The following is a 26642-nucleotide window of genomic DNA, read 5'->3' on the forward strand; positions in this document are numbered from 1 at the left end:
CTTAGAGGTAATAGGCCCCGTGGCCACTATCTGAAGAAGAGCAGGGGGACTTGCCCCCCCAACCTCCCCCCCCCACCCCGCACCCCCCGCCACTGGGAGTCCAGGCCACCTCAACCAACACTGAGGTTTAAAGATATCTGAAAAAGACGGCACCTCCGACAGTGCAGCACTCCCTTAGCGCTGCAGTGGGAGTGTCGGCCAGGGATTTTGCGCTCGAGCCTCTGAACCCGCGACCTTCCGGCTCGGGAGGCGAGAGTGCTGCCCTCCGAGCCGTGGCTGGCACCGTCACGGCCAACCCATCGCCGTAGAGAGAGGGTGCGAGCGATCGTCGCTGCCTCACGTACCTGTCGAGACATCCTGGCTCGGTCGCAAGTCAGAGAGCGGCCTCTTGGCCGCTCGCGGCGCCTCATCCCTGTCGTCGCTCGCTGGCACGTCCAGTGGCGCTGCTGCCCTCACCATGGGTTTCCGTCGGGCTTTCGGCACTGGCAGGGAACCGGCTGGGAGATCCCTCGCCGACTCCGACCGCCCGAGGCTCTGAGGTAACTTATCCTTGGAAGCGATGTCCTCCCCCTCCGATAGGCCCAAAGCCTGGTTGAACAACTCCCGCATCTTCCGGACGTTTCCGGAACTGGAGAGGGCCTCGCCGCCTGCCGTCATGTCCGACACTTGCCGTCTGGCGGGGACCGGAGGGCAAGTCGACTGCCCCTCGGCACTACTTTTCAAACCGTCAGCCTCGGCGGAAGGTTCTGGACTGGCAGAGATCTGCGTGCCACCCTGCTTCCCAGCACTGCGGGCCAGGGCGGGAGGCTTCGGTTTTACCGGTGGTTTGGGTTTCTGTCTCGCCGCCCGTTTCTGCATCTCTGCCTCCGGGGGCCCTTTAACCGCTGATGTCATTTTAATTACAAACGTTTCTTGCCAACAACGAGTAGGTGCCTGAGAACAAGCGAAAAGAAAAACGATTAAAACTAATTGCCGTTGATTCAGTGTGAAATGTGCAACAACGAGGAGCTGGGAGGTGAACTGGGTTAGACTCTACATCACCTCTGAGCCCTCAATTCAATTCCAGGCCCGATAAAAATGGAATAAAGTCTCCAGGCTCCAAATATCTCCTTGTCAAACTACACCAGACGTATCAAACTGCTCGCCAACTAAACATTAGACATACAAAGATCCCGCAGAGCGGAGGGAGCTGTCCCCTCTCCCATCACTCCACCCTTCCCCAGTGTCCTGGACCAATATTTATCCCTCTACCAAAACTATTAAACAACAGATTATCTGGCCGTTTGTCACACTGCCGCTTGTGGGATCGTGCTGTGCACAAATTGGCCGCCGGTGTATCCTACATCACAACAGTTTGCCAATCACCTCAATTCTACGCCCTCGAGTTACTTCAAAAGGACTTCCATTGGATGGACAGTGAATTGCGACGTCATGACGTCATGAAAGGTGCTATCTAAATGCAATTTCTTTCTTTAACAATGAGAAGAGATTTGTAATATAGGCCGGTGGTCAGAAAAATGCAAGGGAGTAACCTGTATAAGTAGAGTTAGTTCTGGACATAATGGCGAGAGATAACCTAAGAGATAGGAGCAGCAGGAGGCCATTCGGCCCTTCGAGCCCGTTCTGCCGTTCAATAAGATCATGGCTGATCTTCCACCTCAACTCCACCTTGCCCCACTAGCCCCCTCAAATTGGGGTGCAACATTGAAGGGCGTCCTCCCCTTCCCCCATCCTGTAGAACCTACATGCAAGGTTGCTGACTCTGGTTGACCCCATGACCTCCCACAGCCAATCACACCTCCCCCCCCACCACCGCACTCCTGCCATTGGTCACCCAACATGCCCATCATCGTGGTGCCCCACCTCCCCACACCCATTGGAAAGCGGAGGGAGTTCTGTTTACCCGATTGGACGGTTTCGAACGTCAGTCAAACGGCCATTTTTCCCTCCATCTCCAACACTTTGGGAAACCAGAAAGGAATCAACATTCCAAACAAAAAAAGAGAAAGGAACACCCACGATATTTCTCTCAATATCCTTATGACTTTTCTCCCACAATGATTAATCCATACTTCCTGGAGACTCGAGGACGATCCTGCCCATGTCCCAAGCAAGGAATTCAGCACCTTCAGGATTGGAGGCAGAATGTTGGGAAAACACCCCAAAGCCTTTATCTAGGCCGCACTATGACAGAAATCACAGTCTGCTTCCATGACTAGGAGATTGTTGCTCTTCTCCGTGTTATTCCGGGTTTACGCAAATTAAAGATAAACAATGCCATGTAAGGGAATGTGCAATATTAAACCTGATGAAAAAGGACATCCCCTTAAAAACACTTAACAATCCACAAGTTATCAAAGCACTGACAGAAAGAGATTTCACCGACCCTCATTATTAAATCTGTCTGCTATCGGTGACTCAGTAACTCTTGTCAAAGCCCCACAAGGCTGCACGTCAACCGAGCTGCTTAAAAGGGAGTTGATACTTGTTGGACGACCAGGGGTTTATAGCAGTCAGTCATCGCTCAGTGGGTAGTGCCGAGTCTCCGAGTCAGCGGGTTTAAGCCCCACTTCAGACACTTGAGCCTAAAACCCAGCCGACGCTCGCAGTGCCCATACCGAGGGAGTGCAGCACCGTCAGAGGTGCCTTCTTTCGCACCTCGCAGGTGGACGTGAGAGAGAGAGAAAAAAAAAGTGTCGCCATTTCGAAGAGCAGGGAAGTCCTCCCTGAGCTGATAGTTATCTCTCAACCCACATCACTGAAACAGGTCGCTGGTTTGTGGGAGCTTGCTGTGCCCAAATTGTCTGCCGCATTATGTGGCGGTAGGTCACAGATCAGCCATGATCTCACTGAATGGCGGAAGCAGCTCGAGGGGCTGAATGGCCTCCTCCTGTTCGGATGTTCATATCACAACAGTAATTATGTCATTGGCTGGAAACGCTTTGGGATCACCTGAAGTCACGAAACGCATTGAAGAAATCTTACTTCTTTCATGATTATTATTGGCATGGATTGAGGATTGGTTAACACACAGAGGAGAGAGAGTCGGGATTAATGGGTCTTTTTCAGGTTGGAAAGACATAACTAGTAGAGTGTCACAAGGATCAGTCCTAGGGCCTCAATTATTTACTATCTATATTAATGACTTGGAGGAGGGGGCAGAGTGTAAGGGCGGCACAGTGGCGCAGTGGTTAGCACCGCAGCCTCACAGCTCCAGGGACCCGGGTTCGATTCTGGGTACTGCCTGTGTGGAGTTTGCAAGTTCTCCCTGTGTCTGCGTGGGTTTTCTCCGGGTGCTCCGGTTTCCTCCCACAAGCCAAAAGACTTGCAGGTTGATAGGTAAATTGGCCATTATAAATTGTCACTAGCATAGGTAGGTGGTAGGGAAATATAGGGACAGGTGGGGATGTTTGGTAGGAATATGGGATTAGTGTAGGATTAGTATAAATGGGTGGTTGATGTTCGGCACAGACTCGGTGGGCCGAAGGGCCTGTTTCAGTGCTGTATTTCTAATCTAATCTAATCTAATATATCCAGATTTGCTGCTGAAACAATAATAGGTGGGTGCGTATGTTGTGATGAGGACATAAGGAATCTGCAAGGGGATATAGATAGATTGAGTGAGTGGGCAAAAACTTGGCAAATGTAGGAGTTTAAGTGTGAAGTCATGCACTTTGGTAGGAAGAATCAAAAGGGAGACTATTATTTAAATGGAGAGAGACTCCAAAAAAGTGCAGCACAGAGGGAGCTGGGTTTTCTTGTACATGAAACACAAAAAGTTAGCATGCAGGTGCAGCAAGTAATTAAGAAGGCAAATGGAATTTTGGCCTTTATTGCTAGGGGTTGGAGTTTAAAAATAGGGAAGTCTTGTTACAACTGTACAGGGTGTTGGTGAGGCCACTCCTGGAGTACTGTGTACAGTTTTGGTCCCCGTATTTAAGAAAGGATATATTAGCATTGGAGGCAGTTCAAAAGAGATTCACTAGGCTGATTCCTGAGATGAAGAGGTTGACTTATCAAGAACGGCTAAACAGGTTAGGCCTTTATTCATTAGAGTTTAGAAGAATGAGAGTGATCTTATTGTAACGGACAAGATTCTGAGGGGGCTTGACAGGGTAGATGTTGAGAAGATGTTTCCACTAGAATTTCGAACTAGGGAACATAGTTACAGAATAAGGGGACACTCGTTTAAAACTGAGATGCGAGGGAACTTCTTCTCTCAGAGGGTAGTGGAATTCTCTACCCCAGAGAGTTGTGGAGGCTAGATCACTGAATGTATTTAAAGAGGAGGTAGGTGGAATTTTGAAATGTTGGGGAGTTGAGGGCTATGAGGAGCTGGCACGAAAGAGGAGTTGAGGTCTGGGGCAGATCAGCCGTGATCTTATTGAACGGCAGGGCAGGCTTGAGGGGCCGAATGGCCTACTCCTGCTCCTATTTCTTATATTCTTATGTTTATTATGTGGAGATCTGAACGCGGTCAGTCAGAAAATATCAGTGAGGTGGAGCGTGACTACAGCAATGAGTTCCTCTTTGTGTGGTAAATAAATTAAGGAATTGGTTCAAAATACATAAAACAGCAAAGAGGAACAAAACAACATTGCACTCGAATTTAAAAGCACAGTCACTAGGCTGAGTGCGCTGGCAGAGCTCTTATTGACATGGCACCTCAGATGATAGGAACAAAGAGCAGACCATCCATCAAGGTGGAATTTACAGATCGCAGAAATCCTAATGCAAAGGGTTAATGAGTTATACTCGATCAGAAACGTGTGTGCGATAAAACGGCACAGTGGCGCAGTGGTTAGCACCGCAGCCTCACAGCTCCAGGGACCCGGGTTCGATTCTGGGTACTGCCTGTGTGGAGTTTGCAAGTTCTCCCTGTGTCTGCGTGGGTTTTCCCCGGGTGCTCCGGTTTCCTCCCATGGCCAAAGTCTTGCAGGTGATAGGTAAATTGGCCATTGTAAATTGCCCCTAGCGTAGATAGGTGATAGGGAATAAGGGATTACTGTAGGGTTAGTATAAATGGGTGGTTGTTGGTCGGCACAGACTCGGTGGGCCGAAGGGCCTGTTTCAGTGCTGTATCTCTAAATAAATAAATATTTCAGTTTCAATATAGCCTACTGTTATGAAAGTGCTTCTATTTTTTAATTTTTTTTTTGAGGACTCATGTTTTAAAACTGTGGAGATGGAGTCATTGGAGGACTGAAGGCCAAAATTCCATAGATGCTGAATATTTTATTTTAAATGTCACCGGAAGGACTTTGGGACTTGAGCTTTCTGTTTAAAACCAACACCTACGGGAAGTCATGTCTTCAGCTAAGTAAACAGCAAACGCCTTGGTGACGAGGCGGAGTTGTTTACAGAGAAGTGCAATGTCAAGTTTTATGGTGGTCAAGAGTTGGTTCCATTTTGAATACTGTTTTGAGACAGTTGGGGTAAGAGAGAAGACACAGTTCATCTTTTCTCCACCTCTTTGAGAAACCCTGTGAATCCACTGTGTGGTAGCCGAAACCCTTGATGCCGCATTTCTCCCGGAAAAACCTGCCAGACTAATTCTCGACGCTGCCTGAAAAGAACTGCTCCAGAAAGATCCCAGTGGCAGCCATCTACACGTATCTGGGATGCCAGAATAACTGATATCATTCCATATCTTATCCTTTTCCTTCAAGAATTAACAATTATTTGGCCAAAGTATTTTTTTTGTTGTCTTTTTTGTAAAATGATCTCTGCAGAGAAAATTTCTTCATTTTTCCTTTAACTGGTGTATGTGTGTGGGGCTAAGGTAGAAGGGAACTTTCATATTTCAATCTGTGTGTTAATGCTTTGCATCTTTACTGAATATATGTCTTGTTTTATAATAACTTGACAATTTTGTTGTTTATTAAAGAAACCTGGTTGGTGGATTTTATTCTGAAATAAAAAGAGAGTGTATAATTGGCTATATTGGTAACTGGGTCAACATTTAAATATATATTGTGACCCAAGAAGTGGAATTAGAGAAAGACAGTGCACTCCTCCCGTCTTGGTCGTAACACTACGCACACTTTGTCGCTCAGACTATAAATTCCAAAGTTACATAGCAGGAAATGGGGGAGGCCATTCAGCCCCTCGAACCTGTTCTGCCATTCAATTGGATCATGGCTGATCTGCACCTCAACTCCATCTACCCACCTTGGTTCCAAATCCCTCAATACCCTTCCCCAACAAAATTAAACTAAGCTCAATTCCAAAATGCTCAGCAGCTTTTTGGGGAAAGTCCCAGATTCCCACTCCCCTTTTGTGTGAAGAAGGGCTTCCTGACCTCACCCCTGAATGGCCTGGCTCGAATTTTAAGGTTATGCCCCCTTGTTCTGGACTCAAACCGCAAGCCAATCGACTATGAAGGCACCGCAGTTGAACTCATTCCTGGCAACAGCCATAGCAACAAGAGGAGGCCATTCAGCCCCTCGAGCCTGTTCCGTCATTCAGCGAGATCATGGCTGATCTGCGAGCCAACTCCATATAGTTGCCCTTTGCCCCATATCCCTTAATACCTGAGCATGACAAAAACCCATCACCCTGCATTTCCCAAAGTGATCACTGCATTGGTTAGCATAGGAGTTTGAACACCCCTCCCCTCTCCACATCCTACTCCAGGGAAACGCGCATCGCCCCCGTAATAGAGATAGCAGAGATCGAGGGGGTGGGCCTTGCCCTTTCTTTCTGGCTCAGGTACACCATGGGCCATTATCAAGCAATCAGTGGACTGTGCAACTTATAAATAACATTTGCACAAAACACCAACAAATCACAGCTGAATAATCTTAATCCAATAACAATCCAAGGTGTCAACTGTGGATCAGTGGATAACACTCTCGCCTGGGAGTCAAATGGTCACGGGTTCCAGGCCCACTCCGCAGACTTAAGTACATAATCCAGGGCCGACAATCCCAGTGACGTACTGCACGACCGGAGGTGCCGTCTTTCGATTGAGACGTTAAACCGAGGCCCCCCATCTGCTCTCACCGGTGGACGTAAAAGATCCCACGGCAGATCAGGGGAGTTCTCCCCGGTGTCTCCTGCTAATACTTAACATAAAAACAGATGATCTGGTCATTGTCACCTTGCTGTTTGTGGGGGCTTGCTGTGCACAAATTGGCTGCTACATTTCCTGCAACACTTCAGAAAGTAATTCGCTAGGCTGTAAAGTGCAAAGCGTCCCAAGATTGTGAAAGGCGCTATAGAAATGCAAATAGTTCTTTTGATTTAAAAAAAAAAAGTGGATGGGATTTTCATCTAATTTTTTTCAGTGTGTATAAAATTTGTAGGGGGGGGGGTGGGGCTGGGCAGTTGGTGGGATAATAAGAGAACAAAGCAGGCAGTCACCAACCCAGAGGATAATTAGCTTCAGAGTAACTCAAGGAGCTGTTGTCACCGCTTCCCCATAGCTGAGAAGCAGCTTTAAAGGGGCAGGCCTGGTTAACAGCTCGACGCTGCAAACTGTGCACTACAACCCAACACGTTAGTGCAATCACAGGAAATCGGCTGGTGTGCGAATAAAGCTGGCTTGCCCCGACCAAACCCCTCAGATCTGGCTTTCGTTCAGCGACTTGAGAATGGTATCGTGGCTGTGCCTTGCTTTCTGGCATTCACCAGTGGCTCATAATTCTCGTAAAGCGTCTTTAAGGTACTTGCAGGGTGTGAGAGGGCTGTCAAGACATGTCCTGTGGTTGCACAGGTGAAACGGGAAACACAGCTAATATGTGAGTGTGTGCGCGCGTGCATGTGTCTTTTTAAATACTTGAAGCAGAACAAATTTGCTATGCGGAAAGAGGTGGTAGTGGAACCAACCAGATAGCTCTTTTAAAGAGCCAGCACAGACACAATGGGCCAAATGGCCTCCCTTTCTGGGCTGAGAGATTCTGTAAAATGGGGTTAAAGATTAGTAGAGGTGTTCAGTGCCTTCCACTCAGGGGCAATGAAATACTGCTTTAAAAAGCTTGATTATATTCAGTGTTAAATGGCAAGATCCCATCAAGAGATAATAATTGGGCTAGTCAGCTCTTGCCTGGGCTGTAACTCACAGCGAGGCCTCAAAGCTACTTGGATGCCAAGACTGGTTTGTGGTTGAAACTCTCCCAGATCAAGCCGAGATTCCTGGCACTTCCCGCAAGCTACAAACAGGAGTCGTCGTCTTGCCTCCTTTATCCAGCAGGATAGCTGCGGATATTGTTTTCTCTCTGAAGAACAGTACGTTAGGTTAGCCGAGATATTCCAAGGCATTCCCGGCCAGCCTTCCACCTGGCGTGGCTCGAGTTCATCCAAAACTCTGCTGCTCGTACCCTAACCTGGGCCCAGGACCTGCGCTCCCTGACCCTCACTGGCTCCCGGCTCGATTTTAGAATTCACATCCTCATTTTCAAATCCTGCCGTGACCTCGTCCCTTCTCCATCTCTGTCACCTCCTCCAGCCCCACAACCCTCCGAGATCTCTGCGCGCCTCCAAGTCCCACCTCTCGTGCGTCCCCCGATTCCCATCGCTCCGCCATTGGCGGCCATGCCTTCAGCTGCCTGGGGGCCCCGAGCTCTGAAATTCCCTCCCTAAATCTCTCCGCCTCTCCCTCCTCATTTGAAACGCTCCTTAAAACCTATCTCTTAGACCGAGCCTTTAGCCGCCCTGTCCCTAATATCTCCTTACGTGGCTCGGTGTCAAATTTTGTTTGGCGACACACCTGTGAAGGGCCTCGGGACGGTCGAGACGCTATATAAATGCAGGTTGTTGAGATAATTAAATCCGACTGCTCGATTACGTTTCCTTAGCAAGGGGGCGGAACGGAAAAAGAAGAAGGGGCGCACGGATGGAGATCACTGATGGGGTAGAGTGAAGCTCAGCAAAACGAGTGCCAACACTAGCATGTCTATTATTGAAAACAGTACTTAGCATGCTGCAAACAACAGATGCCCCTCTACGTTGCTTTCATTGATCTCACCAAAGCCTTTGGCTCGTCAGCAGACGTGGTCTCGTCAGACTACTAGAAAAGATTAGATGCCCACCAAAGCTATGAAGTATCATCACCTCATTCCATGACAATATGAAAGGCACAATTCAGCCTCATCAGACCCCTTTCCTATCCTGAGTGTTGTGAAACAGGGCTGTGTTCTCGCACCTACACTGTTTGGGATTTTCTTCTCCCTGCTGCTCTCACATGCATTCAAGTCTTCAGTAGAAGGAATTTTCCTCCACACAAGATCAGGTGGCAGGTTGTTCAACCTTGCCCGTCTAAGAGCGAAGACCAAAGTACGGAATGTCCTCATCAGGGAACTCCTCTTTGCTGACGATGCTGCATTAACATCTCACACTGAAGAGTGTCTGCAGAGACTCATCGACAGGATTGCGGCTGCCTGCACTGAATTTGGCCTAACCACCAGCCTCAAGAAAACGAACATCATGGGACAGGACATCAGTAATGCTCCATCCATCAATATTGGCGACCACGCTCTGGAAGTGGTTCAACAGTTCACCTACCTAGGCTCAACTATCACCAGTAACCGGTCTCTCGATGCAGAAATCAACAAGCACATGGGAAAGGCTTCCACTGCTATGTCCAGACTGGCCAAGAGAGTGTGGGAAAATGGCGCACTGACACGGAACACAAAAGTCCGAGTGTATCAGGCCTGTGTCCTCAGTACCTTGTTCTACGGCAGCGAGGCCTGGACAACGTATGTCAGCCAAGAGCGACGTCTCAATTCATTCCATCTTTGCTGCCTCTGGAGAAGCCTTGGCATCAGGTGGCGGGATCTCGAGGCAGCCAACATCCCCAGCATATACACACTACTGAGTCAGCAGCGCTTGAGATGGCTTGGCCATGTGAGCCACACGGAAGATGGCAGGATCCCCAACGACACATTGTACAGCGAGCTCGCCACTGGTATCAGACCCACCGGCCGTCCATGTCTCCGCTTTAAAGACGTCTGCAAACGCGACATGAAGTCCTGTGACATTGATCACAAGTCGTGGGAGTCAGTTGCCAGCGATCGCCAGAGCTGGCGGGCAGCCATAAAGGCAGGGCTAAAGTGTGACGAGTCGAAGAGACTTAGCAGTTGGCAGGAAAAAAGACAGAAGCGCAAGGGGAGAGCCAACTGTGTAACAGCCCTGACAACCAATTTTTTCTGCAGCACCTGTGGAAGAGTCTGTTACTCTAATATTGGCCTTTATAGCCACTCCAGGCGCTGCTCCACACACCACTGACCACCTGCAGGCGCTTACCCATTGTCTCCCGAGACAAGGAGGCCGAAGAAGAAGAAGACGACGACTTAGCACAGTCCCATCCCTCTCTCAAACCCCACATATTGTCAAAATGAAGAAACAGCAACCAGCAAGGAAGATTAATCCAGAATACCAGGGCTCGTGACCGGCATGTGGCTCACGGGTAGTAAATATCTGGATACTCCAGATATACTTGCTGATCAAGCTCAACAACTTATTGTATAATGTCTACAACAGAGAAGAAATGTCCCAAGGTGCCTCACAGTAGTATGATCAAAAAAATCTTCACATTTAAGGAGATATTAGGGACATGCGACCAAAAGCTCCGTCGAAGAGGTCGGTTTTAAGGAGCGGCTTAAAGGAGGAGAGAGGGAGGCGGAGAGGGTTTAGGGAGGGAATTCCAGAGCTCGGGGCCCCAGGCAGCTGAAGGCACGGCCGCCAATGGTGGAGCAATTAAAATCGGGGATGCTCAAGAGGCCGGAATTAGACGAGCGCAGATATCGGAGGGTTGTGGGGCTGGAGGAGGTTACCGAGATAGAGAGGGGGGCGGGGGGTCGAGGCCATTGGAACAGGACGAGGCCATTCAGCCCCTCAAGCCTGTTCTGCTATTCAGTTAGATCACGGTTGATCTACACCTCAACTCCATGTACCCAACTTTGCTCCATATCCCTGGACACAACAACAGTCAACAACAACACAGATGTGCTCCCAGGGGCCCCCCTGTAAATACTGACATACTCCCCGAGACCCCCTGTAAATACTGACACACTACCCGGGGCCCCCCTGTAAATACTGACACACTACCCGGGGCCCCCCTGTAAATACTGACACACTCCCGGTGACCCCCCTGTAAATACTGACACACTCCCGGTGACCCCCCTGTAAATACTGACACACTCCCGGTGACCCCCCCTGTAAATACTGACACACTCCCCGGGAACTCCCCCTGTAAATACTGACACACTCCCGGGGACCCCCTGTAAATACTGACACACTCCCGGTGACCCCCCTGTAAATACTGACACACTCCCGGTGACCCCCCTGTAAATACTGACACACTCCCGGTGACCCCCCCTGTAAATACTGACACACTCCCCGGGAACTCCCCCTGTAAATACTGACACACTCCCGGGGACCCCCTGTAAATACTGACACACTCCCGGTGACCCCCCTGTAAATACTGACACACTCCCCGGGAACTCCCCCTGTAAATACTGACACACTCCCGGGGACCCCCTGTAAATACTGACACACTCCCGGTGACCCCCCCTGTAAATACTGACACACTCCCGGTGACCCCCCCTGTAAATACTGACACACTCCCGGTGACCCCCCCTGTAAATACTGACACACTCCCGGTGACCCCCCCTGTAAATACTGACACACTCCCGGTGACCCCCCCTGTAAATACTGACACACTCCCCGGGAACTCCCCCTGTAAATACTGACACACTCCCGGGGACCCCCTGTAAATACTGACACACTCCCGGTGACCCCCCCTGTAAATACTGACACACTCCCGGTGACCCCCCCCTGTAAATACTGACACACTCCCGGTGACACCCCCTGTAAATACTGACACACTCCCGGTGACCCCCCTGTAAATACTGACACACTCCCCGAGACCCCACTGTAAATATTGACACACTCCCGGTGACCCCCCCTGTAAATACTGACACACTCCCGGTGACCCCCCCCTGTAAATACTGACGTATTCACACATGTCACAACTTGGGAAAGGCTGCAGCAGTTAGAACTTGTCTGATCATTTTCACACGGGATCTGTCACCACACGAATCTGGGAACCCAGACAGATATTGGATCAGAACCCTTCAGGTGCCCCACCCTCTTACTGTGCAATATTGTTAACGCTCTTTCAGTCGTTAACCTTTAATCTGTTGCCTCGGCTGCCTTCCTTACTCTCTGCCTTTCCCCTACCCCGGGAGGGTCTCCTCCTGCAGGAGGATAGGATTGCTCAAGGCTACCTCGCCATTCTCAACGTGCCAGAGGGAGGGAGTGGACGGCCAGCTATTCGACCATGGGAGGAAGACGCCATCGCACCCCCCAACCCCCCGGCCCTGCAAGCACCCCTTCCCACTTTGGGTTTGGTGTTTAAGGCAAAGCTCTCTCCCTCTCTCTCTGACTGTCTGCAATGGGGATCTGAGCCAATGAACAGAGTTCTGGCTCAGCTGTTCCCTTAACAGATCCAGACCCCAAACATCACACTGAAAAGCTGCACAATATTCCCTCCCTCCCTCTATCCTGGGACAATTCCCAAGGGAAAGCATGACCCTTGCGTGCACCCATGTTTAAAAAAAAACTAGGACCCAAACATGTCTCTCAGCTCCCTCCTCACACACACCCAATGCAATTTCACCCTTGTCGATTTCTCCCAGTGTTAGGATCTGACAACTTTACTGAATTACTAAAAGAGATTCCCTTAGGAATCTGGCCTCAAACGAGGGGAGGGGGAGGGGGGGGGGGGGGGAGAAAAACACATTAAAACCAAGTTGTATCTTACCTCCAACACATCGTTCGAACAAACTTCAAAAGCGATTCACCAAACTTTCCGATCAAATTGGGGAGGATCCAAATATGACCAGCTCTCCTTCAGACAATACTGCTGGAAGTTTTTTTTGGAGCAAATCGGATGTTGAAGGGAGGGAAATCCTCTCACGAGTAGGCTTGGCTTCTTGTAAAGGGTTTTTTGTTTCAAAAGTGCTTGCTTGAGATCAGAGAACAGGATTTGCGTTCTGGAGACACGGTCAAAGCGAACTTTGCAGCCCAGTGACTGCTAAACGAGGCATGTTCCCCTCTCTGATTCAGAAAGGTGTGTTTAAGGAAACGACTGAAGACATATCCTGCACATGTGACCCTCTTTATCACAAAGTCTGCAGTCGTTTGAGGGTTAAAGGAAATACGTTGGATAAATGGGGACACCTAGGGATTTTAAACGCCTACCCAAATTTATCAGAGGGGGGAGGGGGAGGGGTAAAGGAAGAGATTTGCACAAAAACGGAATTACAGGGGCGCTGGAGAAGGTGCAAAAAAATATCTGATGGAATGATACTGGATTGAGAGATTGTACCCATCAGGAAAAGGTTGAGCAGGCTGGGGGCTCTTGAGGACAAGAGAAGGCTGAGGGTGGACCTGATGGAGAGTTTTACATTTATGAAAGGGTTTGATAGATGTAGAGATCTTTCCACTTGTGTGGGAGAGACCAAAAGCAGGGAGGCACCAATAATAAGATAGATAAACCCAAATGGTAATTCAGCAGAAATTCTTTACCCAGAGAGTGGTGAGAATGTGGAACTCGCTTGAGGTGAATAGTGTCGATACATTTAAGGAAATGAAGAAGTCAAATTCGATTGTACAGGTCATGATAGGGTTGAGGAAGGAGCAAGTGCTTTGCGTAAAAGGCGGTGTGTTCTAAGAGGAAGGAAAGACTAGGGGAGGTGCACTCCTGAGGTGAAAGGGAGTAGGAGATGGTATGTTGAGTGCTGATTTCAACACAGGACCTCGGAAGTGTGGGTGTGTCTGCAAAGGGAGCAGAAGTGGGAAGGAAGTTTCAGGGAAGCAGAGACTGGAGTGGGACTGAGAGGGAGGTTGGAGGCTAAACGGCGTGTGACGGAATGGATTTTTCGTGGAATTAGCAGCACCGAGACGGGCCATTCAGCCCATCGTGCCTGTGCTGTCCCCTTGGTAGAGCTAGCCAATTCCTCACTCCCGCCTTCTCTTTCCCCCTGTAGAATTTGCCCCTTCAAGTATTTATCCAATTCCCCTTTTGAAAGTTACTATTGAATCTGCTTCCACCGCCCTTTCAGGCAGCGCGTTCCAGATCACTAAAACTTGCTGCGTAAAAAAATTCTCTTCATCTCTCCCCCTCTGGTTCTTTTACCAATTATCTTAAATCTGTGTCCTGTGGTTACCGACCCGCCTGCCAGTGAAGACAGTTTCTCCTTATTTACTCTATCAAAACCCCTCATAATTTTGAACACCTCGATTAAAATCTCCTCTTAACCCGCTCTGCTCTAAGGAGAACGATCCCAGCTTCTCCAGTCTCTCCACATTAACTGAAGTCCCTTATACCTGGTTTATTCCTTGTTTATCCAGCTTCCCCGTAAATGCGTCGATGCTAAACACCTCAACCACTCCCTGTGGGAGCGAGTTCCACATTCTCACCACTCTCTGGGGGAAAGAAGTTTCTCCTGAATTCCCGATCGGATTTGTTAGCGACTATCTTCGCCTGGGTTTTGCGGTCAGCGGCAAAGCAAGGGTGCTGATCGCTGACCTCAATGAAAGCCTCGCTGAGAGATCTAACCATCTCTTTTGCATGACCTTGCAGTGTTCTGCAATGGGGATTCCCAGTGTGGAACGGTGGTGATGTCAGCAAGCTGCCCGAGCAGCCAATCACAGTAAAGGATTCTCACAGGCAGCCAAGCAGGAAATGAGTCGTAGAGTATATTTAAAGTTTATGGGGTGAAGTTAGAAGCTGAAATATTATGAAAAACTTAAAAATGTATATAATTATTTTAAAAATGTATTTAAAAAAAAAGTAATTAATTTTAATGATGACGCTTAACAGCACTCCACAAATACCGAACAATTTTCTAGGACCAGCCTTGTTGTTTAGCTATTGTTATTATTCAGCTTGCAGTTAAAAACCCAGTTACACCTGATTGAGCAAGGTGTAAATTTTTTAAAAATTCATTCATGGGATGTGGGCATCGCTGGCCAGGCCAGCATTTATTGCCCATCCCTAATTGCCCCTTGAGAAGGTGGTGGTGAGCTGCCTTCTTGAACCACTGCAGTCCATTTGAGGTAGGTATACCCACAGTGCTGTTAGGAAGGGAGTTCCAGGATTTTGACCCAGCGACTGTGAAGGAACGCCGGGTATAGTTCCAAGTCGGGATGGTGTGTGACTTGGAAGGGAATTGGTGGTGTTCCCGTGCATCTGCTGCCCTTCCTTCTAGGTGGTAGAGGTTGCAAGTTTGGAAGGTGCTGTCGAAGGAAGCTTGGCGAGTTGCTGTGGCACCTCATACAAAATGGGGTTTCTAACCAGGAAGTGAGTGCGGAAAGGGTGATGTTCATGCCACACCACCTGATTTTAATGAGGACATTCGGCCCATTGTGTCTGTACTGTTCTGGTCCCCCCCCCCCCCTGCCGCAAGTGGGAAAATCTTCTGTACGTCTACCCTATTGAATCCCTTCGTAATCTTAAAGACCACTTTTGGGTCACCCCTCAGTCGTCTTTTTTTCCAGGAAGAACAGCCCCGGCCTGTTTAGCCATTCCAACCTTTGAGTTCGAGTACCATTCTGGTAAATCCATTATTGCACCTTCCCCAGTGAGAGGGTGAGTGGACAACAAGAACATAAGAAATAGGAGCAGGAGTAGGCCATTCAGCCCTTCGAGCCCACTCTGCTATTCAATGAGAGCATGGCTGATCTTCTACTTCAATGCAACTTTCCCGCACTATCCCCGTAACCCTTGATGTTTTTAATATGTAGAAATCTATCGATCTCAGTCTTGAACACACTCAACGACTGAGTCTCCACAGCTCTCTGGGGTAGAGAATTCCACGGATTTACCACCCTCTGAGTGAAGAAATTCCTCCTCCTCTCAGTCCTGAATGACCCTGCCCCTGATTCTGAGACTGTGGCCCCTGGTTCTAGAATTCCCCAGCCAGGGGAGACATCCTTCCCGCATCTACTCTGTCGAGCCCTGTAAGAATTCTGCATTAAAAACAGAAAGTGCTGCAGGTCGGGCAGCATCTGAGGAGAGAGAAGCAGAGTTAATGTTTCAGGTCTGTATGTTTGAATGAGGTCACCTCTTATTTTTCTAAACTCCAGAGAATAAAGGCTTAGTCGATTTAATATATCTTCATCGGACAATCCCCCCATCCCAGGAGTTAGTTTGGTGAACTCCTTCTATAGCAAGTATATCATTCCTTATGTAAGGAGACCAAAACTGCACATAATACTTCAGGTTTGGTCTCACCAAAGCTCTATCTAATTGCAGTAAGACATCTTTACTCCCATACTCAAATCCTCTTGTAATAAAAGCCAACATACCATTTGCCTTCTTAATTGCTTGCTGCTAACTTTCAGTGACTCATTAATAAGGACACCCAAGTTCCTTTGAATTTCAACACATCCCAGCCTCTTACCGTTTAAGAAATACTCTGTATTTCTGTTTTTCCTACCAAAGTGGATAACCTCACATTTCTCCGCATTGTATTCCATCTGGCAATTTTTTGTTCGCTCGCTCAGCCTCTCCAAATCCCCTTGAAGTGTCTTTCCGTCCTCTTCCCGACTCACGCTGCCACCTAGTTTTATGTCATCTGCAAACTTGGTAACGTTACATTTAATGCCCACATCCAAATCATCGATTTAGATTGTGAATAGCTGGGGCCCAAACACCGATCCTTGCGGTACCCCACTAGTCACAGCCTGCCAACTTGAAAATGACCCATTTATTCCTACAAGCTTTTTTTTTGCATACTTATGCCTTACAGTCACTACTGCAGGCACTAACAGTGGAGGAACACTGGGGGAGCGTGGGATAAAGAACACAGATTAAATCAATTCAACTCCCACACCTGAAATATTGTGGAAGAACTTAGAATTACTGAAAGGCGTTGTTTGACAGAGACAAACAATTCAAAGGTAATTGTAAGAAACAGAAAATCCCGTCTGATGAAGAATCTCAGGAGATGGAGGATCAGGCATTTGGAGAGGGGGATGGGGTTAAAGATTGAGGATGGGATATTGGAGGTGGAGTATGGGGGATGGGACTTTTATTTATTCTTTCATGGGATTTGAGCATCACTGGCCAGGCCAGCATTTATTGCCCATCCCTAATTGCCCTGGAGAAGGTGGTGGCGAGCTGCCTTCTTGAACCGCTGCAGTCCGTGTGGGGTAGGTACACCCACAGTGCTGTTAGGGAGGGAGTTCCAGGATTTTGACCCAGCGACAGTGATGGAACGCCGACACATTTCCAAGTCAGGATGGTGTGTGACTTGGAGGGGAACTTGCAGGTGGTGGTGTTCCCATGCGTCTGCTGCCCTTGTCCTTCTAGGTGGTAGAGGTCACGGGTTTGGAAGGAGCCTTGGTGAGTTGCTGCAGTGCATCTTGTAGATGGTGCACACTGCTGCCACTGTGCTTCGGTGGTGGAGGGAGTGAATGTTTAACATGGTGGGGATCAAGTGGGCTGCTTTGTCCCGGATGGTGTCAAGCTGCACTTATTCCAGTATTCCATGACACTCCTGACTTGTGGATATTGGACAGGCTTTGGGGAGTCAGGAGGTGAGTTACTCGTCACAGAGTTCCCAACCTCTGCAGCCACAGTATTTATGTGGCTGGTCCAGTTAATTTTCTGGTCAATGGTAACCCCCCAGGATGTTGACGGTGGGGGAATTCAGCGATGGTAATGCCATTGAATGTCACGGAGAGATCGTCATTGCCTGGCACTTGTGTAGTGCAAATATTACTTGCACTCATCAACCCAAGCCTGAACATTGTGCGGGTCTTGCTACATGCGGACAGGGACTGCTTCAGTATCTGAGGAGTCGCGGACGGCACTGAACATTGTGCAATCATCAGCGAGCAACCCCACTTCTGACCTTATGATTGAAGGAAGGTCATTGATGAAGCAGCTGAAGATGGTTGGGCCTAGGACACTACCCTGAGGAACCACTGCAGCAACATCCTGGGGCTGAGATGCTTGGCCTCCCCGACTTTTCTTTGAAAAAGTGGCAGCGGGACCTTTCACGTCCACCCGACATCTTATTTAACTTCGCATCCGAAAGATGGCAGCTCCGACAGTGCAGCACTGGGAGTAATTTTTGTGTTTAAGTCCTGGAGTAAGGTTTGAACCTGCAACCCTCTGACTCAAAAAGCAAGCGTGCTACACACTAAGCCACTGCTGTTACCATGCTTAAAAGGGCATAATCATTAGCCTTTTATATCCAGAATAAAATACAGGGCTCTTACTTTTCTTGACTTGATTCTTTTTTAGATTTTTCTCATGTTAATGAAATGCAACTGGAAATGGATGGGAGTCGCTAATGAGATGTTAAAGAGCGCATGCGGCTCCAGAGTTTCAGGTTGCTGACCCCTCCCCTGGTGGGGGGGGATGCGTCTCATTCCACTTACAAAGCAACTTGCATCTATATTTACAATTCATGTAAACATTTTCTGATGCATACACACAGCCTGAGGGGTTCAACACTGTCTGTTCCAGTCCAGAGACTTGCATAAGTTCTAGGCTGCCTCTGCCAGTGCAGTTACTGAGGGAGTGCTGCACTGTTGGAGCTGCCCTCTCAGGTGGACATAAAAGATCCCACGGCATTTTTCATATTGGGCGGTCCTTCCCGGCATTCTGGCAATATTTAACCCTCCATCAACATCACTAAAATAGATTATCCGCTCGTTGTTTGTTATGAGAGTTCATTGTGCGCAGCTTGGCTGGCATATTTCCTACATTCTTAATATTGTAAATTCATATGTTCACCTTTATAATGAAGACTGCCTATGTAAACATGTCACACTGTAATTACACCTTCCTACCAAGGGTGGCGCTGTAACATCTGCATTTGCATCTTCCAGCCAGCCCCGCAGAGAAATATCTGATGAAAGAATCTCCTGACTGGGGTTTCCTGATCCAATTATCTCTCGCCCTCTAACTCACTGCATCTGAAGTCTGCACTCGGTCTTGACTCCCCCCTCTCTCGTTGGGAGATTGACCGGTGGAGTTCAAGAAACTGTGGCACAGATCACAAAACGTGCCGGATCGGAGCCGCTTGAGAGCTGAACCAAGAGTCCTGGACGCCTTTAATAAACAGCTTGTGAGACACAGCAAGCTAGGCTACAACAACAACCTGCATTCACATAGCCCCTTTAACGTAGTAAAACATCCCCAAGGCGCTTCACAGGAGTGTTACCAAACAAACTGTGACACTGAGCCACATAAGGAGATATTAAGTTAGGTCATAGTCATAGTGTCACACAAATGTTTGGTCAAAGAGGTATGTTAGAAGGAGAAGAGGGAGGTTTAGGGAGGGAATTCCAGAACTTAGGGGCAGCTGAAGGAACGGCCACCACTGGTGGAGCGATGAAAATCAGGGACACTCGAGGCCAGTATAGGAGGAATAAAGAGACCTCAGAGGGTTGTAGGTCTGGGGAAGGTGACAGAGGTAGGGAGGTGGGGGAGGGGGGGGGGGTGAGGCCATGGAGGGAATTGAGGGATGACAGTTTCAAAATCGAGGCATTTCTGGACCGGGAGCCAGTGTAGGTCAGCGAGCAGAGCAGGGGTGCTGGGGGAACGGGACTGGGTGCGAGATTGAATGCAGAGGTTCGGATGAGCTCAAGTTGTCAGAGGGTGAAAAGTGGGAGGCCATCCAGGAAAATATTGGAATTGTCTAGAGGTAACAAAGGCCGGGATGAGGGTTTCAGCAGCAGATGAGTAGAGGCAGGGACAGAGGTGACAGTGTTACAGCTCAGGTTAAACACAGCTCCACCTTAGCATTAGACAGCTTTCCTCAAGGCATTCCTTTCATGTTTGTTAGGAAATATCTAGTAAGATATAAATACTCCCTCATAATATAATAATGCATTGTTGACTACGGGGCATAACATCTATCATTACAAAGCTCTACATCCTCCAACTTACTGAGAGCAACTCTAAAGGTAATCAGCTTGTAATTATTAATTTATTTCGACATCACGCATAGTATCATAATACAACTATCTGAATTAAGCAACATCTTGCCTATAAGGTCTCGCATTCCTTATAAGAGCATAAGTGACAGGAGCAGGCCATTCGGCCCTTCGAGACTGAGATCTTCTACCTGAGCACCACCTTCCCCGCAGCATCCCAATATATCTTGAGTCCCCTAGTGTGGGGGAGCCTAGCGATCATCATCTATTTGAATGGCGGGACACGCTCGAGGGGCTAAATGGCTTAATCCTGCTCCTATGCATCCTTCTCTTCCGTGCACTGTCCGTGCCCCGGGTGGCACTGGAGCTGGTGCATAATCCAGGCTGACACTCCCAGTGCAGCGCTGAGGGAGTGCTGCACCGTCGGAGGTGCCGTCTTTCAGATGAGACGTTAAACTGAGGCCTGCGCCTGCTCTCCCACGACGCTATTTTGAAGACGGGTTCTCCCCAGTGTCCTGGGCCAATATTTATCCCTCAATCAACATCAGGACGATATTATCCGGTCGTTATCTCATTGCTGTTTGTGGGATCTTGCTGTCCACCTAAAGTATTTTGTTGGCTGGAAAGGTGTGTGGGATGCCCCGAGGCCATGAAAGGCACTATAGAAATGCAGGCAATTCCCTTCCCGGCGACACTAGCTTTGCCAAGACCACCGTGACTGGTTCAATCAAAATGGGCATAGTTTGTCAGCTGAGGCAACGGGAGACCGAGGGATAGTTTGCGTGCAACGTTGAGGGAGTAAGACTGAGATGCAGTCACAGCTCTCTGGGGTGGAGAATTCCAAAGCTTCAGCACCCTTTGAGTGAAGAAATTGCTCCTCATCTCAGTCCTAAATGGCCGACCCCTTATTCTGTGACCCCCCCCCCCCTCGTTCTAGATTCCTCAACCATGGGGAAACAGCCTCTCGGCATCAACCCTATCAATCCTCTCAGGAAGTTTACATATTTCGATGAGATCACCTCTCAATCTTCCAAATTCCGGGGAATATCGGCACTAGACTTCTTTCTTTTGGGCCTCCTTATCTCGAGAGACAATGGATACGCGCCTGGAGGTGGTCAGTGGTTTGTGAAGCAGCGCCTGGAGTGGCTATAAAGGCCAATTCTGGAGTGACAGGCTCTTCCACAGGTGCTGCAGAGAAATTTGTTTGTCGGCACTAGACTACTCAAGGGAAAAGCCAGTCATTATCAAGTTGCTGGTTGCGGGAGCTTGCTGTGCGCAAATTGGGCGCCGCGTTTCTTTGTAAAGTGCGGCTTTGGCGGCGAGGCGCTTTGGGACGCCCTGGGGCGGTGGAAGGTGCTATATAAATGCAAGTCTTTTGCCACTGAAGGGAGCTGAGGCTGAACTGGACTTGGCACTTTTGTTTTTGCCAAGGGGTTGGGACACCTGATGGTGCATGAGTTCCCCCTGTGGCCACAACGCGCAGGGATACTCGCCGGCGGGGGGGGGGTGGAAGAGGAGGCGACGTGTGCGTTATGCGGCCGTGCGTGATGACGCATGGGCAGCGTGCCGGCGGCTCACGGCAGGCGGGCGGGCGGAGCGATCTGGCTCTGCGGTTAATGTTTATTCCAGCTCGAGGCTGTCGGTGAGTTGAATGGAGGGGGCGCTAGTTAACTCATTAACTAGTGACAACTAGCATAACCAGCCTGGGTTAAACTGGCGTGTGACTGCATTGGCTGTTGGGGCTAGGGGTTTGGTTGGTGTCAACAATCAATCAGGGTCTGGTTAATAATAACCAGCGGGTTAAGTGCTGGTTAAGTGCTAGTTAAATAATAACCTGGTTGGTTCAAGTTTGATGGTGGGCTGGGTGTGCGGAGGGTTGGGATGGGAATAATGATTTTTTTTGAATTAGCGGACCTCGAGTGATTTTCTTCCCCGGAGCCTGAGCGCTGGGCCCCGGTGAGGGGAAGGACATAGACCTGGAGGGGCTGGGACTTCCCTCTCTGCTCTGCAGCACCAGAGAGGGACAGATCCCTCCCTTCAGCTACAGCAGCAACAAAACAAATCCAAATTACATTTTTTTTTTGGTTGCAAAAGAGCTGCATTAATTTTAATAATCTGCAAATTAAACCTGGATTTCTATTTTACTGTGTGTTGGATTTGTTTCCCATTTTGCATTCGCTTGGCTCTTTTATCCATTGAATCTGGTGCAGTGTGCAATGAATATTGGGGTCCTCCTCTGAGAGACAGTTGACCCATAGATGGAATGTACCCTGGTTAATAAATAGCATTTTGGTACTCGACTGTGCCCCGCTGTTGGCTGCAGACAAGGTACTTGCAGGACCAAAAACAAGAAATGCTGGATTCACTCAGCAGGTCTGGCAGCATCTGTGGAAAGAGAAGCAGAGTTAACGTTTCGGGTCAGTGACCCTTCTTCGGAACTTGCAGGCATCGTTGGGCGTAAAGCTCACCTTTCATGTGTCTCTCACTCCTGCTCGCCGAGAGGTTTGCATTTCTCGAGTGCCTTCCACTACCCGAGGGCATCCCAAAGTGCTGCACAGCCACTGTGGTCGCCATTGTAATGTAGGAAGCATAGCAGCCAATTTATGCACAGCAAGCTCCCACAAACAGCAATGTGATGATGATCTGCTTTTGCAATGTTGATTGAGGAGGAACTATTGGCCCCAGGTGGCAGGGGAGAACTCCCTTGCTCTTCCAATAGTGGCCATGATATGCGTTACATCCGCCTGAGAGGGCGGACGGGCCTCAGTTTAACGTCTCATCCGAAAGATGGCACCTCCGGTGCAGCTCTCCCTCAGTCCTGCGCTGCGAGTGCTAGCCTGGATTTTGTGCTCACGTCACTGGAGTGGGGATTGAATCCACAACCTTCTGACTTTGAGGTAAGAGTGCTACCCACTGAACCATGGCTGCTATGTACATTTTCCTGATTTTTGTGATCCGCAGCCGAGGTTATCCTCCTGTGTGGATCCCAGAAGCAGAGGTTCTTGATTGTGGAGCTCTTAGTGCTGCTAATGGCGGTTGCTTTGTCCTAAGTGGCTATGCTTCATTTGTGAGTTGAAGTGAGTATTGACGGGCTGTTTGACAATGGAAGGTATCGCAGCTGATTCTTTCTAGTGTCCACATGTGTGCGTTTTCCAGTTATGGCCATAGGATTGTGTTTGGGAGCTGGAATCTGGCTCAGCCACCCTTCGTCAGGGATTCAGCAACCAACTGCAGAGCTCATGCTAAGGGCTTGAACACAGGACCTTCCTGGTCTGAAGGCTTAGTGCTGTGATAGATGGTGGTTTTACCTAGTCAAGGGAGCTTTAAAGGGAAACCTTTTGATGTGAACCCTTTTGTTAGGCAAGTATATTAAAGTTGATGGGACCAAGGCAGATCGATGGAGTTAAGAAACAGATCAGCCATGATCTCATTGAATGGTAGAACAGGCTTGAGGGGTAGAATGGCCTCCTCCTGTTCCTTTGTAAATGCCATGAAAGAGTTGAAAGCCTTTTGACTGCATTGCAGGGAGTTAGGAGCCGGACGAGGGGATCCCTCAGTCATTTCTGTATCAGTGCTACGTTTCGAGGCTTCCTTACAGTGAGGGAGGTAATGATAGAGTGATGTTGGCAGAGGTTTGGTGTCTGGTTTACTTTTAAGGACAAAAGACAAGGGAAAAATAATTAAACTGGTAACCATAAAACAGACTGAAGAAGTTCATATACAGCACAAAAGGAGGCCATTCAACCCATTGCACCTATACTGTTTCTTTGAAAGAGCTATCCAATTAGTCATTGTCCCCACAGCACTGTGAATTTCTCCTTTTCAAGTATTTATTCGATTCACTTTTGATAGTTTCTTCACTTTCCTTTTGGAAAGTGCATCCCAGATCACTAAGTACAAGGAGAGACCGTTGTGTTAAGACTCGTATAAATATACAGTCCCAAATCACTTTAAATACAATTAATTACTTCACAGTACAGCCACTGTTGTTCCAGGCCGATACACGTAGCAAGATGCCACAAACAGCAATCAGATGGATACAGAATATCATCCAGGCTCCGAGCAAACTCTCCTTTATATAGTGTCTCGGGAACTTTAATGTCCATCCAAATGAGATGGTCGACGCCTGGGTATGATGTCTACTCCAAATGACCGTGCTTCTTCAGTGTCAGCCGAAACTATGTGCTCAAGTAATCTAAAGGAAGTAACTGAAATGCCTGCGAATAAAATGGCCACTCTCTCAGGCTGAACATGTTAGCAACCTCGGTTTGACTCTGAGCTGAGCTTTAAACGCTGTATCCTCTCCATCACCAAGACTGCTAACTGCCACCTCCGTTATATTGCCTGTCTCTGCCCCTGCCTCAGCCTGTTGGCTGCTGCAACCTCATCTGTGCCCCAATTACTTCCAGACTTGACAATTCCAGTGCACTCTTTGCTGCCTTCTCACTTTCCAGCCTCCAGAGACCTCAGCTCATCCGTAACTCTGCTGCCCGTCTCCTAAGGTGACTGAGTCCCGTTCACCCCACACCCCTGTCCTCGGACCTGCAACACCTCAAACTTAAAGCTCTCGTCTTTTTGTTCAAACCCCTCCAAAGCCTCACCCAACCTATCTCTGCAACCTCCTGCAGCCGTACAACCCTCTGAGATTTCTTGTGCCGTCCAGTTCTGGCCTCTTGAGTAACCCTGAGATCAGTGTACTCACCACCGCCGTTTTGTACCTTCAGCTGCCTGGTTCCTAAGCTCTCAAATTCTCTCCCTAAACCTTTCCAACTTTGCCCTCTCCTTAAAACCTAACTCTTTGGTCAGCTGTCGTAATATCTCCTTATGGGGCTCGGTGTCAAATTTTATTTGATAATTGCTCCTGTGAAGTGTCTCGGGGATGTTTTACTATGTTTAAAGGCTCAAGTTGTGGTTGATAATAAACAACTTACTTGTCATTATGATGTGATGTAAAATTTCCTTGCTGAAGTTTGATGGTGCAAAATACAGATGATTGGCAAATGCTACCTTAAAGGCATATTTTTCGTCCCTCCTTATGCTCAAACCCTTTTCCTAAAGCCTTGTTATTGCTCATCGTTCTGGACATTTCCCAGTCAAATGTCCTTTAATGGAATTCTCAGGTCATTCGGCAGGGGCTACCTATTGACAATGAAGCTACTTAGCCAAGCTCGAGTGTTGTGTTTCAAAAGCAAAATACTGCAGATGCTGGAAATCTGAAATGAAAACAGAAGATGCTGGAAATACTAATGCAGGGCTGGTAGCATCTGTGGAGAGAGAGAGAGAGCGAGAGAAACAGAGTTAACGTTTCAGATCAGATGAAAGGTCATCGACCTTGAACGTTGACTGTTTCCCTCTCCATGGAAGCTGTCAGAGCTGTAGAGCATTTGCAGAGTTGTGTTTTCCCCAGTTGTTTGCTTTACGCTGTTTGGGTGCTCCTGTAACTCATTCCATCTTACAGGCCAGGAAGTTTTTTTTCTCATGGGATGTGGTGTGGGCGTCACTGGCAAGGCCAGCGTTTGTTGCCCCTGAGGGGGCTGCAGAGTGTCTTGTAGATTGTACTCAGTAGAGCCACTGTGCGTCGGCAGTAGAGGGAGTGTATGTTGAAGGTGGTGGATGGGATGCCGATCGAGTGGGCTGCTTTATCCTAGATGGTGTTGAGCTTCTCGAGTGTTGATGTTGCTGCACTTGTCCAGCCGAGTTGAGAGTATTCCATCGCACTCACCTTTGCCTTGCTGGTGGTGGACAGGCTTTAAGGTGTCCGGAGGTGAGTCATTCTTGCCAGTATTTACAGGCCCATATCTTGCCTCTCTGCGCTGCAGTATTCTGGAACACCAGTGTCCTCCAGCACTGCACCAGCTGAGCTACAGAATGCCACTTCTAATCGGAGAGAGTCTGATGTACATGCTAGAGTTAGCACACACTGAGGAGAATGGTTTGTGAAAACACTGAGCCGAAAAGCATCAGGCCTAGAACCTATGCAGTTATCGAGAGCTTCAATTCAAAGAATGTTTTGCCATTATTAATCCTCTTCCTTTTCACCCTGTAATTTCCCTGCACTGATTTCAACCTCTCCTGTGCAGTAGCTGCTGGTAGGTGTTCGAGATAGGGTGGGGAGGGGGGGTGCATGGAGGGTTGCGATTTTCCTGTTTTCCCTCTTTTCCTGTGGTAAAGTGTCCTGGATTCCACATGGCACCTCTCTGGGATGGCATGGGTCAGATGGTAATCCCGCAGTCCAGCCCGGCGTTAGTTCAGCTGCTGCATCGTCCTCCTCCAACCCAGTTTGCTTCCGTTAAATCCCCAAAACCTTTCACCTCACCCTATCAGCATATCCTTCCTTCCTCCCTCATGCACTTATCTAGCTTCTCCCTAGATGCATCTGTGCTGATCACCTCAATGACTGCTTGTGTTACCAAGTCCCATATTTTGTAAGGTAACCACCTCAGCTGAAATCTCTCCTGGTTTCTAAAGCTTCTCAGAGCTGTGCAGAAGTATAGTGCCTTTCAGGATGCGGGGGTTACTGTCATGTCTGTATTTACTGCCCATCCCTAGGTTTATAACTGACTGGTTTGCTAGGCCTCTTCATGGGCATTAATAGTGTGGACTACAGTATATGTATGCCACGGGAAATGGGTGAACCATGTCCATTCCCTGAACTGTAGTGAACCAGTTGGGTTTACATCTCTCTGCCAGCATTCAAATATTTTGTCCGATGCCAGTTCACAAGTTATAACAAATCCAAC

The 26642-nt window shown here is 48.5% G+C and overlaps 2 protein-coding genes across 2 annotated transcripts in view; one reads left to right on the forward strand and one right to left on the reverse strand.

Annotated features, from left to right (window-relative positions):
• Positions 1-13071, reverse strand: part of LOC137357591 (rho guanine nucleotide exchange factor 15-like) — a 43974-nt gene extending 30903 nt beyond the window's left edge. Inside the window, exons 1-2 of the mRNA XM_068024036.1 lie at positions 12767-13071; positions 345-933 (exon numbers count right to left, since the gene is read on the reverse strand). Of these exons, the coding sequence (XP_067880137.1) occupies positions 345-894 (550 nt within the window). The 5' untranslated portion in view covers positions 895-933; positions 12767-13071. The remainder of the gene's footprint in view (positions 1-344; positions 934-12766) is intronic.
• Positions 13072-21463: 8392 nt separating this feature from the next.
• LOC137357372 (vigilin-like) overlaps positions 21464-26642 on the forward strand; it is a 91404-nt gene continuing 86225 nt past the window's right edge. Inside the window, exon 1 of the mRNA XM_068023655.1 lies at positions 21464-21544. The gene's annotated coding sequence lies outside the window, so the exon portion shown is untranslated. The remainder of the gene's footprint in view (positions 21545-26642) is intronic.

The sequence above is a fragment of the Heterodontus francisci genome, chromosome 48 (genome assembly GCF_036365525.1).
Source record: "Heterodontus francisci isolate sHetFra1 chromosome 48, sHetFra1.hap1, whole genome shotgun sequence".
Classification (NCBI taxonomy): Eukaryota; Metazoa; Chordata; class Chondrichthyes; order Heterodontiformes; family Heterodontidae; genus Heterodontus; species Heterodontus francisci.